This window comes from Periplaneta americana, chromosome 11, assembly GCF_040183065.1.
Source record: "Periplaneta americana isolate PAMFEO1 chromosome 11, P.americana_PAMFEO1_priV1, whole genome shotgun sequence".
Taxonomy (NCBI): Eukaryota; Metazoa; Arthropoda; class Insecta; order Blattodea; family Blattidae; genus Periplaneta; species Periplaneta americana.
Window position 1 is genome coordinate 4,810,282 of NC_091127.1, and position 15,162 is coordinate 4,825,443.

The following is a 15,162-nucleotide window of genomic DNA, read 5'->3' on the forward strand; positions in this document are numbered from 1 at the left end:
AGCACATTTTAGAATAAAACAAAACACACACTACAATAAAAAAATAGGCTATTACACGAAGGCACCTGCAGGATTGCTGACATATTTAGAGCTCAAATTCAATTGGTTATTAAATCTTCAAGACTTACTAAAATAATTTACAGGTGTGATTCTGCGGTATGTAATTTTCTGTGTAAAACTGTGTATTGGATATTAAAATCTACAAAATTTGAAGTGGTTTGATGGCATTATTACCATTAGAAATTGAATATTATTATAGTTAATGCCATGATGTGACTATTTTTCATTAATTATACATATTAATGCTATATTGATGATGTGAAAATGAAACGTTTTGGGGTTATATAAGTAGGTAGATCTAGAGAATATCTTAAATTAAATATTTATTTCTATAATTTACTGAGTAGCGGCTACATAGTATATATGGCGGTGTGGTATAGATATTTATATGAGTCAGTTTCTTCAATATTGGCTCGAGAGAGCGCAAAAATTACAGTTAATAAGGAAAGACCGAAAGGTATTACTTAAAAATAAGAGACCTACAAAATTGTGTAGTCTCTGGATCATTTCAGCAGAGGCGGCTCCTCAGGGCAGGCAGGGTAGGCTAAGCCTACCTCAACACATTTAGAAAAACCTGAAAGTGGATATTTGTTAACTACCCCAACACATTTGGAAAACCTTATATAATTATATACTCTTGTCTAGGTGCTTAGAAATTCTTAAATTAACTATGAATGGGATTTTTTGAGGGTTAGTTGGACGTTGCTTACTACTGGCAGTTCGATTTATGCGACAAGAATACACTGGACAGATCACGATGCTTCAGAAGGTAGGCAGAAGCGAAGTTAGCCGACCTTCCACGTAACTTCAAAGCTGGCCCTGGAGTAAGCATTAAAAGATATCGCTATTCTAAATGCTTTCTTAGCGCATGCGTTCTATGCTTAAGCCAGCGCGCTAGAATTCTGCCTGCCCTAACGAGAACCCACGAGCATTATCGAACACCTACGATTTGCGAAATTTCTGTTTGAAAGTTTCACGAGTTGGAACGTAGATTGTTACGAGTAGTATAACAGTTTGTAAACAGTGTGTTTTAAAAGATGTTTTTTTTAACAGTGTATTTTAGAAAATGTGATTTTTGCAAGTACGTACTGTATATTAATGTTACGTATATTTGGTGATTTATAGTTAATGTAAGTGATAACAATAATATTATATTATGACTGATATAATAAGTAAACTGTTACGTTGTCCGTTTTCGCGTCGTAATGACATTGAAAAGAGAAGTATTTTGGAAATGGACGACCCACTCCTGCATTAAGCTCTATTGTTCATAAAGTCAGTGCTAAAGGTGCAAGAAAATTTAATCCTTCATGGTATGAAACACTATGAAATGGAAATATAAAAATTGGAGGTTTATCTTTCGAAAAGGTGGAAAAATTCAAATATCTTGGAGCAACAGTAACAAATATAAATGACACTCGGGAGGAAATTAAACACAGAATAAATATGGGAAATGCGTGTTATTATTCGGTTGAGAAGCTTTTGTCATCCAGTCTGCTGTCAAAAAATCTGAAAGTTAGAATTTATAAAACAGTTATATTACCGGTTGTTCTGTATGGTAGTGAAACTTGGACTCTCACTTTGAGAGAGGAACATAGGTTAAGGGTGTTTGAGAATAAGGTTCTTAGGAAAATATTTGGGGCTAAGCGGGATGAAGTTACAGGAGAATGGAGAAAGTTACACAACGCAGAACTGCACGCATTGTATTCTTCACCTGACATAATTAGGAACATTAAATCCAGACGTTTGAAATGGGCAGGGCATGTAGCACGTATGGGCGAATCCAGAAATGCATATAGTGTGTTAGTTGGGAGGCCAGAGGAAAAAAGACATTTGGGGAGGTCGAGACGTAGATGGGAGGATAATATTAAAATGGATTTTAGGGAGGTGGGATATGATGATAGAGACTGGATTAATCTTGCACAGTGTAGGGACCGATGGCGGGCTTACGTGAGGGCGGCAATGAACCTGCGGATTCTTTAAAAGCCATTTGTAAGTAAGTAAGTAAGTATGGTATGAAACACATAAATGGCTAACAGGAAGTGAAGTTAAAGCTAAGCTGTAGGTGATCACGTTTGTTATTGTAATCTAAAGAAGGTACTTGGAATCAGATCATATTTGTAACTCGGTAAGTCTAAAGAGACTTGAAAAGAATTTGAATCCAATTTCGGAAATGTTGTCTGAACAACAAGGGTTGCAAGACAACAGTATAACAATAAACTAGAAAAAACCGACAAATTATGAGACGGCTCATTGATGTAACAGTATTGTTATATAAGCAAGAGTTAAGTTTTCGTGGGGCTTGATGAAAGCGAGCTGTCATTGAATCGCGGAAATTACATAAAAATGTTCTGTAAATTTTGCCTACCTTGGACATTTGACTACGAGCCGCCACTGCATTTCAGCAAGATCTCTTAGCATGATACATTTCAAGGTAATTCACGAAACATGCAGCAGCTATACCAAGATGCTATGTCTATTGTTCGAAAGCATAGGAAACCTGATTTTTTTTTTAACTGTCACCTACAATCCACAATGACCTGAAATAGCTATTGCTTTACTCCCTCATGAAAAAAACACTGATCATTCTGACATTGTTACTTGCGTTTTTGCGTTGAAACTCAAAAAGTGAAGGTGGATAGGTTCAAAATAAATATTAGGCATAAAAAGCCATTCAGAGGGATTATGTTTCGTTATTATGGAAGCAAATAACTTTCAAAATGTCTGGTATTCTTTATTGAAAATAAATCTGAAACATTTTTATTTGAACGTCTAATGAACTTAGTTTGCAGCATTTGCTGCACAAGCCACTAGTATATATATATATATATATATATATATATATATATATATATATATATATCTGTGTGTGTGTGTGTGTATATATATATATATAATGCAGAAAATCTTTAATCTGTAATATACTACTTCATAACACACACTGAAATCTACATTAAATACATAACTGAAAACAAAAGATATAAAACACAGATAACGCCGGAATACACCAATTGCATAAAAGCAGTATGTCAGGTGGCCGGCTAGTGGTGTATCTTATAAAGATGCAGATTTCTCTGCACTACACCATTGTAAGAAGTGTTGCCTATCAACAAGGCGTCATGAAATGACTATGAAGGATTTGAATTAAAGTTAATTAAATAACATAAGGACATATTTTAGGATAGTTCATAGTGCGTTTTACGCTATCACTATAATATTTCACTGCTCATTTTCTGAATAAAAGGTTTTTTTTTGCGTAAATCGTCTCGCGGTGTCAGACTTTAACGTCACCTATGAGCAGTACGTATGTTCATTTTCTCCCGCGCCTGCTACAACCAGAACAGAGAAGGATACATCGCTTGTATGGAATATGCGTGTAGCTAAAAGAAAGGAAGAAATATCGAACCATCTTGAAAACTGCCAAAATGGCAGTCATATCAAAATCACCAAAATACACAAACGAACAAATACTCGTTAGAAAGATCTAACGATTTCTAATAATATGCAAAATAAAATCTGTTAAGAAATAAAAAAATCTAATTTTCAAGAAAATATGTAATAACATTTTATGTTACAGCTCATCGATTATGTCTCGTGACCAGAACATAGTACGAAATGGAAATATAAAAACTGGAAATTTACCCTTTGAAAAGGTGGAAAAATTCAAGTAGGCCTACTTTGGAGAAAAAACAACAAATGTAAATGACACTTGAGAGAAAATTAAACGCAGAATAAATCAAAATCTAACACTGTAAATTGTACTAAGTGCCAATTTTTCAAATTTTATTTTATTCGATTTCATGGAGGAACATTCATATGAGAATATCATACTAAATTGTCTTTGTTGTAGCTCAACTGTAAGTGACATAATTCGCGAGTCAAAAGACGGTGTTGTAGGTATCTCAGCATGCATTTCACAGTGTTTTTCATCAATATCTCAGAAAGTTGTTTTTGGAACTTAGAACATTTAGAACGTTAGGTCCGCAAATACTGGAAATGCCTGCTATTATTCGGTTGAAACGTTTTTGTTGTCCAGTTTGCTTTAAAAATGCTGAAAGAAGTTATAAAACAGTTATATTACCGGTTGTTCTGTATGGTTGTGAAACTTGGACACGGACTTGGAGAAACAGAGATTAAGGGTTTTTGAGAATAAGGCTCTTAGGAAAATATTTGGGGGCTAAGAGGGATGACGTTACAGAAGAGTGGAGTTATACAACGTAGAACTGCACGCATTGTATTCTTCACTTAACACAATTAGGAACATTAAATACAGACGTTTGAGATGGGCAGGGCGTGTAGCACCTATGGTTAAATCCGAAATGCATATAGAGTGTTATTTAGGAGGCCTGACAGAAGAATACCTTTGGGGAGACGGAGACGTAGGTGGGAAAACATTAAAATGGATTTGAGGGAGGTGGGAAATGATGGTAGGGACTGCATTAATCTTGCTCAAGATAGGGACTGATAACGGACTTATGTGAGGGCGGCAATGAACCTCCGGGTTCTCTGAAAGCCACACAGCTTCTTGATAAGGAGACTAACTGGCACAGAAAGGCAAGAAACTACCGAAAACGGACGGGGTTATAAATTATAATAGAATACAAAACTCGAGTGTTATTGTATGTAAATTTGTTCCAAAGTATATACGTGGTCAACTTAAATCGTAAATCGAAATTAATTATGTCAGTTTATCATGAAAAAGCGCCCTTATGTGCACTCCAGAGAAAAAGATCGTAGGCCTAAGTGAGCGCATAGTAAACGATTTATTCTTTTCAGTCTTCTGAACAAAAATTCAAGAAAATAAATAGTAAAAGGAATATTATTCTCAAAAAATTAAGATACTTTTAATTTGTAGCAAAATATAACAAAATTATAATGAGACAGTTCGAGTCATCTTCTTGAAATGCATTTTGTATTTTGCATCACAGATGTCATTCAGTGACTATCAGTTATGTCGGGGCAATACTTCATTCGGCAAGTACTCGGAAACATAGTTTTTCAGAAATCCTAACAACCAAAACACTGTCTAGTATCGAACACAGTCCCTTTGTTGAGAGATCGTCACCAGACTTCACAAAGCATGAGCAGTGATGACGACGACGACGGTGGTGGTGGTGGTGAGACGGAGGACTAAACGCAGAGAGGTATACGATGAAGTGTTTTGTAACGATCTCTTCATTTCTCAGCTAACCGGTATCGGGGGCATGATCCTGGTCGCTGGGTTTCTGGCCTTTAATGGAGCTGCTCTTGGCTCCATGGCGAACCCAGATGATGAAGATACGATCTCTAGGGTGATCATCAACACGGTGCTCGGAGGCAGTGGGGGCAGCATCGTAATGCTGGCAGTCTGCAAGCTTGGACTCTTCGGTCCACCCGCCTGGTCCTTCAGCCTCACGCTTAACGCCGCTTTCATCGGGATGGTATGGATGAAACACATTTGTAGTCATAATTCAGAGGATTGCCGAGCTCCGTAATAAATACAGGGACATCATTTTATTTTTACTTCAATTTTTATTGTACCTGAGTTTTTTAATGTACTTCACTCCCACCCCTTCTACTAATGAAGTTCAACCGTCCTCCAGACAGAATCAAGGCCGCATATAGTGAACAGCTCTGAGTTAGTGAGTATAGTACGTTCCAGAAATATGTTCGCGTTTTCCAGTGATGAAAGAGATTTCAATATTGAATCATATTTTCGCACAGGTACTGCCCGTTTGCCTACGTCGCATCCCGATTTCCCCCACCTGCTTCTGCTCGCCCCTCTGTAAAAGCTGGTCTGTCTTAGCTCTTTTCTGAAAAGATTAATTTCTGTTGGGAATTGGACGTTTACGTAATATTATACAACTGCTTAAAATGACTTAAATAAAAGGGCCTCGTAACGTAATTAACTGTCACGTATTTCCCCCCCCCCTTTCTACGATCCTGCGACATAACCATTTGGACGGGCAGTAGATAGCATGTCTGAGTAATTTTATCTGTGCGGGTCGGGCAGAAGTGAAGATTGAATTTACAGTACGTAAGGTACTCTTTTATAGAGTAGGTACAGAATTATTTCAACATGAGTTACTAGTACGAAGGGCGAAACTGGTAATTGGAATTAGATGCAATAGTCTATAGTGCGATAATATGCACAAAAGAACTGAAGCCTGTATCGAAATGAACGGCTACCATTTAAAAAAAATTATGTTTAAATATCCATATTATGATTATTTTTCAATTTAACTTCATTCTCTATATTGTACGCTAATGTGCTGTAGACAGTATAATATACACTGCATAATGAATACGTTCGCATGGATAACTCAGGTCGTGAGTAAAAACACTTATTCTTAATACAGCACTGCATTTTGATGAAACAAAAACCTAATAAAAATTATCGAACTCAAAATTACGATATTTCCTAGTTTACGTAAATGGATTGCGATATTTCCTAGTTTACATAAATAGACGAACTACTTTTCTTCCCTCCTATACCTAGTAAAGTGATGTGTTTGTGTTTTACGCCAGTATCATCGAACTCCAGTCGTGGAAGGGGGTAGCGAACGGTGTTTCCTGTTCTCTTAAGGTATAGACGGGTTAATATTAAAAATGTTAGTAAAAATAAAATGATGTCTCTGTATAAAAGGGAAGTATAGGCAGAATATAAGAATTTTAGATACACAAAAAGCTTAAAATAAAAAAAAATACGGGACCAAGGAGGGGGAGAAAAAAAAGAAACCAAAAGTTTTACAATTTCGTACTATACACCAAGAATTTTAGCTCACCCTTAGCTGAATGATTATCTTCGCTACCTTCCACCGTGGCAACCAGGGTTCGATTCCCATGTGAATCATAAAAGAATTTGTGGTAAACAAAGCGGACACGGGGGTTTTTCTCGGGGTTCTCCCGTTTCCCCATATTAGGCATCCACATCATTCCGTCAACATTTCTCCACTTCGTCATCATTCCATAGCATTCCACGACTGCCGGCTGGCGATGCACGGAGGAGGGTGGCCTAGGGACGAGTGGGGTTGCCTGCTCGATATCTGTGTTCAGTAGTGGCAAAACCGGACAGACCCTTGTAGCTGATTTCAGAGTCACAGATTCAAATTTTTGCTAGTCACAAAACATATCCGTCCACACCTGTGGAGCAACGGCTAGCGCGTCTGGCCGCGAAACCAGGTGACCCGGGTTCGATTCCCGATCGGGCAAATTACCTGGTTGAGGTTTTTCCCGGGGTTTTCCCTCAACCCAATATGAGCAAATGCTGGGTAACTTTCGGTGCTGGACCCCGAACTCATTTCACTGGCATTATCACCATCTCATTCAGACGCTAAATAACCTAAAATGTTGATAAAGCGTCGTAAAATAACCTACTAAAATAAATAAAAAAATAAATAAAAACACATACATCTTGTATAATTAATTGTAACAATGAAATTTATTGCATTTGTTCGATTCTTACAGTCTTTTGTTTCCTTCAGTGCCTCAAACTTACAGACGAAAAAACTTTGATGGCCAGTTTGTCCAAGTAATGATTAATTTTGCTTAACGAATGTTAAATTAACAGTCTGTTTATTTTTAACGCTTTGTTAATGTATTTTCCATTTGTTCAACATAATTTTGTTTAAGATAACCAACACTTAACTATAATGTCTGTTGGCACTATTTTAACTACTCAACAGCAGTTGGTAATGATTCTACACATGTAAGACAATTTTTGATTGGCTAAAATTAATCTTTAAATTCTATATTATAGAGTGAGTCATGAAACTTGCATAAAATGACAACCTGTTATAGTAGGCCACGCTCCATAAACAAACAGTTGACAAATGAAAGTTGTAGGTGACGTGCTGAATAATAATTACAAAGTAAGGTTATATTTCCTCATTGCTATTATGGATACGAAATACGAAAGAAATAAATAACATTGATGTATTTAAACAGTCCAAAGTATTTTTTAAATGTTATATTACCAGTCATATGCTAAACATTCCCTACAGAGAAACACAAAATATTAATTTCGCATCTTCTGTTCGAACAGCTGTGGAGACATCGGCCATATTTAACTAACTGTTAAACGAGTTAACTGCTCGAAATCCTACATTTAAAATTAACAAACTGTTAAACCAAAGTAGTGTTGAAAACATACTAATTAACAAACTTAAGAGTTTAACAGTCGTTAAATTTTCTAACAATACTTGGAAAAACCGGCCATGAGTTTTATTTTCATCTGGCATCAATATTACATTTCTAGCTCTATGCGACAAAGATAACTGCGTATTTTTACATAAAATAGCAGTACATACCTCTGGCTTCACTATCCATATTGAAATTACCACAGTTTGACACAATACACAGCACAGGATTCTTTTGTATCAGCTACAAGGGTCGGTTCTGTTATTTTTGCCACTACTGTACATAGCGGATCTTAGTGTAGTCAGCCAGTGTGGGTTTGGGAATGAGCCTAGCTTGAGGGTTAGCGCAACACATCGTGAGAGGCAATACCTCCTCCAGAAATTCAATTCCAGTACATTGATTTCTACCACCACCATCCTCATTGAATAAGTTTTAGGCTGCAAGATGACTTTTAATTAAAATATAAACTAAAATAATTAATATTTTTGTCGTCACCAATCAAATGAGATACAACTCCACTTAGAGTTGATACCGGCACGTCAATTTTGGTAGACATATTACCGATCCTTGTGATTGGAGAGGCATCAGGAGACCTAACCAATAAACAATCTTATTTTTTCGAAGAAAAGTGTAGTCTTTAACACCGTATGGGTATTAATTGAAAGCGGAGGCTATGCAACACCGGTATAAGCTGAACCAATAAATTACATTTTATTTCCCTTCTAGGAAACATTGGGAAACCTTTACGTTTTTATTTAGCTCTTTTATTGGAATAAAATTATGAACACGTAACTGGCTTCACATTGTCGATCCTAGCTCAACAATTCTTTAACATTTCTTAAAAGAGGGAATCTTTTTTCGGCCCTTCTTCCTTAAACCCTTCAACATTTTGGATAATATTAACAAAATAACGAATTCATTCATTTAGGTCCGGTTTATTCAACCTTTGTTAAAATGCACCTAACATAGCGTTAATTAACTGTAAGTTAAAAGTATGAATTGCTGTTAAAAATATTGCGTTTCTTCAACTTCACATTTCACATTTTAACATTCTGTTTGTTAACTCTCTGTTAGGGCCAGAGATTCTAGAGTTTAACCATAACCTATAACCAAGTATAGGCTCACTTCTGTTTTCTGAGTTCTGACAATTTCGATTCTCGCTTGTTTCTGTTGTTTGATTCAGAGAGAATAAAAGTCTTTCTATTCTCTCAGGTTTGAGTTCTGCTTCTTTCCTCGTCGGGTATTACAATAGGGTGGAGCGGCGTATTGGTATTGCTGTTATGAAATGGAAAACACTGGAACAAAAAGAAATCGTGGGACTAATTTCTCTTCATTCGAAAGAAACCTTCTGCTGGAAATTATTTCGCAGTATAAACCAATTAATGAGAATAAACAAACAAACGGATCTAAGTTGAAAGTGAAAAGTGAGGCTTGGCAGAAAATAGCCTATACCTTTGTATGAACTCCTGGTCTGTCAAATCACAGAAATCATCCCCTCTGTTTATGTATTCATGGATATCATTTTATAAATAATCAAGATATGTAAGTTCAGCATGTAACGCACCGGCCATATTGGATACTTCCATGCTAACAGAGAGTTAAATGATTTAACTGCATGAAATTGGGCAGTTAAATTAACATAGGTTTTAACAGCCTGTTAGTACTAACAGTAGTTGAAGAAATGCTTCAACTGTTAAGTTTACAGTTAAAATGGAATAACACACTGTTATAATTTAACAAAGGTTGAAGAAACCGGGCCTTAGTGTTCTGCCCAAGGGCAGATCTTTCACTGCAAACCCAGTTTTCTCCAATCTTTCCTATTTTCTGCCTTCCTCTTTGTCTCATATGACCCATATATTTTAATGTCGTCTATGATCTGATATCTTCTTCTACTCCGAACTCTTCTCCCGTTCACCATTCCTTCCAGTGCATCCTTCAGTAGGCAGTTTCTTCTCAGCCAGTGACCCAACCAATTCCTTTTCCTCTTCCCGATCAGTTTCAGCATCATTCTTTCTTCACCCACTCATTCCAACACAGCTTCATTTCTTATTCTGTCCACTTCACACGTTCCATTCTTCTCTATATCCACAGTTCAAATGCTTCTGTTCGCTTCGTCGTAACGTCCATGTTTCTTAATATTTGAGGAGAAAAATTCGCTCCGGCGCCGGGGATCGAACCCGGGTCCTTGGTTCTATGTACCAAGCGCTCTGACCACTGAGCTACGCCGAATCCAATCCACAGCGCCGGACCGAACCTTCCTCCTTCAATGTTTCCCTTTGTAGCCTGACTCCAAGTGTTGACGTATATGTCCAATGTCAACTGCCATTACACTAGGAGCGCACTCAGTTGAGTGACTTATTTGGCCGGGATTCCGCTGTTACGTGCACAGTAATGTGTACAAATATATGCACTGCAGCTATGAGAATATTATAGATTTTTATTAATTTGTCCTACAGAATATCTGTAATTTTTTCTCCTCAAATATTGTCAATATTACAGATATTCTGTAGGACAAATTAATAAAAATCTATAATATTCCATGTTTCTGCCCCCATATAATGCTACACTCCACACATAGCACTTCACTAGTCTCTTCCTTAGTTCTTTTTCCAGAAGCCCGCAGAAGATGCTCCTTTTCCTATTAAAAGCTTCCTTTGTCATTGCTATCCTACTTTCAACTTCCCGGCAGCAGCTCATGTTACTGCTTATAGTACACCCCAAGTATTTGAAGCTGTCCACTTGCTCTACTGCCTCATTTAGAACCCGAAAGTTTACCTTCCTTACTTTTCTTCCTATGACAATGATCTTCGTCTTGTATGCATTCATCTTCATCCCATACTGCTCACAGCTGTCATTTAGCTCCATAGCATAATATATCCCTTAGTATCGTCTCTTCTGCTAACAATGCCATATCAGCAAATTTCATACACTTTATTCTTATTTCTGAGACTATCACTTTTTCCATGATCTGAAAACAGTTCTTCACTAAATTCTACAAGTAGATGTTTAACTGGGTATGTGATAAAGGACATTATTGATGTACTACTCTTCCTATTTCGCTTCCTTCTGACAATTATGCATGTGTGTTAACATTTTTAGAGACACGCTGAGTACCAAGTTTAAATGAAAACAGAATCATTACAATTATTTTAAAATATTACGAATCTGACCTGCATTTCTTTGCACATATTCCGTCAGTCTTGTGTATAATCAATTAAAATAGTGGCACCGACACGGAATACAGATTTTTAACTAAATTCAATGACTTCATTGTTAGGAGTTGTGTGACAACCTCAACATGTGAATCTCATTTTTCCAACCAGGTTTCAGTCTGCGCATCGCCCGACAAGCTTGACATGTGGGCGGGGTTTGTATCCGGAGCTTCAACTGTGCCCATATATTTACTAATTCATCACTTCATGATATGGAATAAGGGTGAGTAACCATTATTTTTAAAGAAAGAACGTAAACACTTTTTAGTAGATGACTCCTTATGCCGGAGGAAAGCAAAAATATCTTTTTCAGATTTTCATTTTTTATTTATTTTATTGGGTTATATTACGACGCTGTATCAACATTCAGGTTATTTAGCGTCTGAATGATATGAAGGTGATAATTCCGGTGAAATGAGTCCGGGGTCAAACACCGATAGTTACCCAGCATTTGCTCGTATTGGGTTGAGGGAAAACCCCGAAAATACAGAGTGATTTATATAGAACTGACACATTTCTTTCATTAATTGTTTCAAAACGAATTGTGCTAGCGACAACTTATTATACCTAAAATGTAGAGGAATTTTGGGAGATTATTTACCTCTATAGCAAATGTTGTCCGGCGTTGTCAAATCCGGAGATCTCGGTGGCCACAGGTTCCTGGAAATTATTCGGTCGTCACATAACCGGATAAATGGAACCATGCTTCATCTGTGAACCATGTGATGGACAATATGGCAGGATTTTGCACAATGAACGTCTGAAACCAACGACAATAATTCAATCTTTTATCCTTATCTGGTTCCTGTAGCTGATGAACAACCGTAACCCTATATGGCTTTAGGCTCTCTGACACATTGAGTAGGTGTACCCTGTCTCCTGCGACAAACGTCTTAATGATTTTTTGGGTGACTGCTCCAGTCGTGCTCTTACGTCAACAACCGTGGGAAGCCTAGATGAATGATGCTTACCCTTTTCACTCACCAGAGATCCAGTTGTTTCCAATTTGTTTACCAGTCCCAGTATTGTGTTTCTTTTGGGAGGATTGCGAACACCAAATTATCTCTGGTATGCCCTTTGAGTAGCTGTAATTGAATTCGTAATCCAGTATTGCTTCACAAGGAAGAGTCCTTGATTTAATGTGTACTGCATTTTCACGTTGACACAAAATGTCGAAAACAGCTGCCAACAATAGGAATAAAACATAAACATCTGCGCATCTAGTGACAAGGAATCGAAACTCCAGAACATTCTGCTGTTGGTTTCAGACGTTCGTTGTGCAAAATCCTGCCATATTGTCCATCACATCGTTCACAGATGAAGCATGGTTCCATTTATCCGGTTATGTGACGACCGAATAATTTCCAGGAACCTGTGACCACCGAGATCTCCGGATTTGACAACGCCGGACAACATTTGCTATAGAGGTAAATAATCTCCCAAAATTCCTCTACATTTTAGGTATAATAAGTTGTCGCTAGAACAATTCGTTTTGAAACTATTAATGAAAGAAATGTGTCAGTTCTATATAAATCACTCTGTACCTCAACCAGGTAACTTTCCCCGACCGGGATTCGAACCCGGGCTACCTGGTTTCAGATTTTCATAAGTGGATCATTTAACGACGCAGTCGATGGCACTGGCGATAACTAAATTCGATGTATAATTTGGGGAAGCTCTAAAATCGTCCAAAGAAGGGTACGAACCCATACAAGAGTCCCGCTCTTCACTCTTGAACCAAGTAATCTTCGTCCAATTAATAATTGTACAAAAATATTTACAGTAAACGTCAGGATCAGTTATGATGTGATCATTGAAAATCGACATTAAAAAAAAAAAACTGAAAAAATATTGGCTGACTTATGCTATTCAAATATTCAACACAATTTTTGGATTTGAAATTTTAATTGTTAGTTTTATAAATGTGAGAATGAACATAATTCGATCAGAAAAGATATCTCCAAGGCATTTATTCTGTTGCAAGCAATTTGATATCTTTTCTCCTTTTTTTTTTTTTTTTTGCATCTATACTAATAATAAATCTGTAGCCGAAATTTTTCTGGTAATTTTCGATTTTCCAAAAATAATTGGTCCTAACATATATAATTAATCACCCTGAAACCGAAAATCGCATTTTTGACATTTTTGTTTGTATGTCTGTCTATATGTTTGTTACCTTTTCACGCGATAATGGCTGAACCGATTTATATGAAAATTGGAATATAAATTAAGTTCGTTGTAACTTAGATTTTAGGCTATATGGCATTCAAAATACTTTATTTAAAAGAGGGGTTATAAGGGGGCCTGAATTAAATAAATCGAAATATCTCGCTTATTATTGATTTTTGTGAAAAATGTTACATAACAAAAATTTCTTTAAAAATGATTTTCGATAAGTTTTATTCTATACAAAATTTTGATAGGACTGATATTTAATGAGATAAATGAGTTTTAAAATTAAAATAACGCCATCTAAGACGGTGCAATGAATTAAGAACAAATGACTTCGTCTATAAGGGGCCTTGGACAACAACATTCGAAACAGGGGCCTTGGACATCAACAATCGAAAGCTATTAAACATGGCCTACAGAGAATGTTTCTGTGTTTGTATGAAGTAGTATCAGAAGCTAAATTAACCGATTTGTATAATTAATTATTATTTCACCATTGGAAAGTGTAGTTTCTCTAGATGGACATAATGCTATAATGTTATTACAGTAACGTCTGAGTAAATCGAGGACAGGTAAGATTAAAATAGCTTCTTATGCACAGAAAATTTGATAGGCTATTTTGTACATTCGTTTTCTGTATTTCTTAAAATAATATTTATGTACACTCATTTTAATCTCAGAGAATTAACGAACAACGAGAGTGTATTGATTTAGTATGCAGTAATAGTACGTTAGCTTAGCAATCCATTATTTTATAATTCAAATTTTAACTATGCTCAATTTAATCGTGTTAAAATACATAAAATATATATGCAATAAATGCAATGCAAAAAAAAAAAATTGCGTAATGAGCGAAGCAGATTATCTTGCGCTGTTGTAAAAGTTGTTCCCTGGATCAAACGTCCTATTTTAATTATGTAATTACTTTATATTTACTTCTAACAGGTGCAGCGGATCGCACGGTACGGCTAGTAAATTATAAAATGTTATACAGATTTGCTGAATTTATATGTTTGTAAAATTTTATTAATTTCATAATTTAAACATAAGATTATTTTTTCCTCTCATATAATATATCACATAAATATTATAATGATGTATCTAGAACCCTACCATTCCTATCTCAGATAAAATAGGGTTCTGTGTAAAATTTTAGTATAAAAAATAGCGTCTCATAAAAACGAATTGTGTCTCACATAATGAATGTACATTACATGTAGTGCCGGTTAAAAACAATTGAATACTGCATTCAGCGTTGGATAAAAACAATTGAATAAGTTACTGCATTCCAACGAGTTGGTTCTAATTCGTTGCTGCATTCAGCATCAGATAAAACAAATGAATACTTTCCTACGTAGTGCATTCAGCGTCAGATATAAACAGCTGAATAGGTTTCCTTTTTATATACTCTAAAAATAGCGGTAGGTAGTCGCCATATTGTGTTAACTATGCTTTCCGATATAAGATTTGCTCTGTAAGTATCCGTTTCATCCAACAGAATAAGTAATGCATTTATAGAGTGTAATATATCATTTTAAAGCCTATTTTGTGTACTTTCGGGCCGTATTTTTAGAATTACATTTACTATGGTGATGTTCTA

At 36.1% G+C, this 15,162-nt stretch overlaps 1 protein-coding gene and 1 non-coding gene across 3 annotated transcripts in view; one reads left to right on the top strand and one right to left on the bottom strand.

Moving 5' to 3' along the window:
- LOC138708731 (putative ammonium transporter 1) overlaps nt 1-15,162 on the top strand; it is a 107,527-nt gene that overhangs the window by 15,408 nt on the left and 76,957 nt on the right. Inside the window, exons 6-7 of one of the 2 annotated variants that reach the window (XM_069838857.1) lie at nt 5,247-5,480; nt 11,502-11,613. The exons of the other annotated variant lie outside the window; for it this stretch is intronic. Coding sequence (XP_069694958.1) covers nt 5,247-5,480; nt 11,502-11,613 — 346 coding nt within the window. The remainder of the gene's footprint in view (nt 1-5,246; nt 5,481-11,501; nt 11,614-15,162) is intronic. 2 annotated transcript variants of the gene reach the window in all.
- TRNAY-AUA (transfer RNA tyrosine (anticodon AUA)) lies at nt 10,335-10,407 on the bottom strand. The gene has a single exon. It is a non-coding gene; the product is annotated as a tRNA-Tyr (tRNA).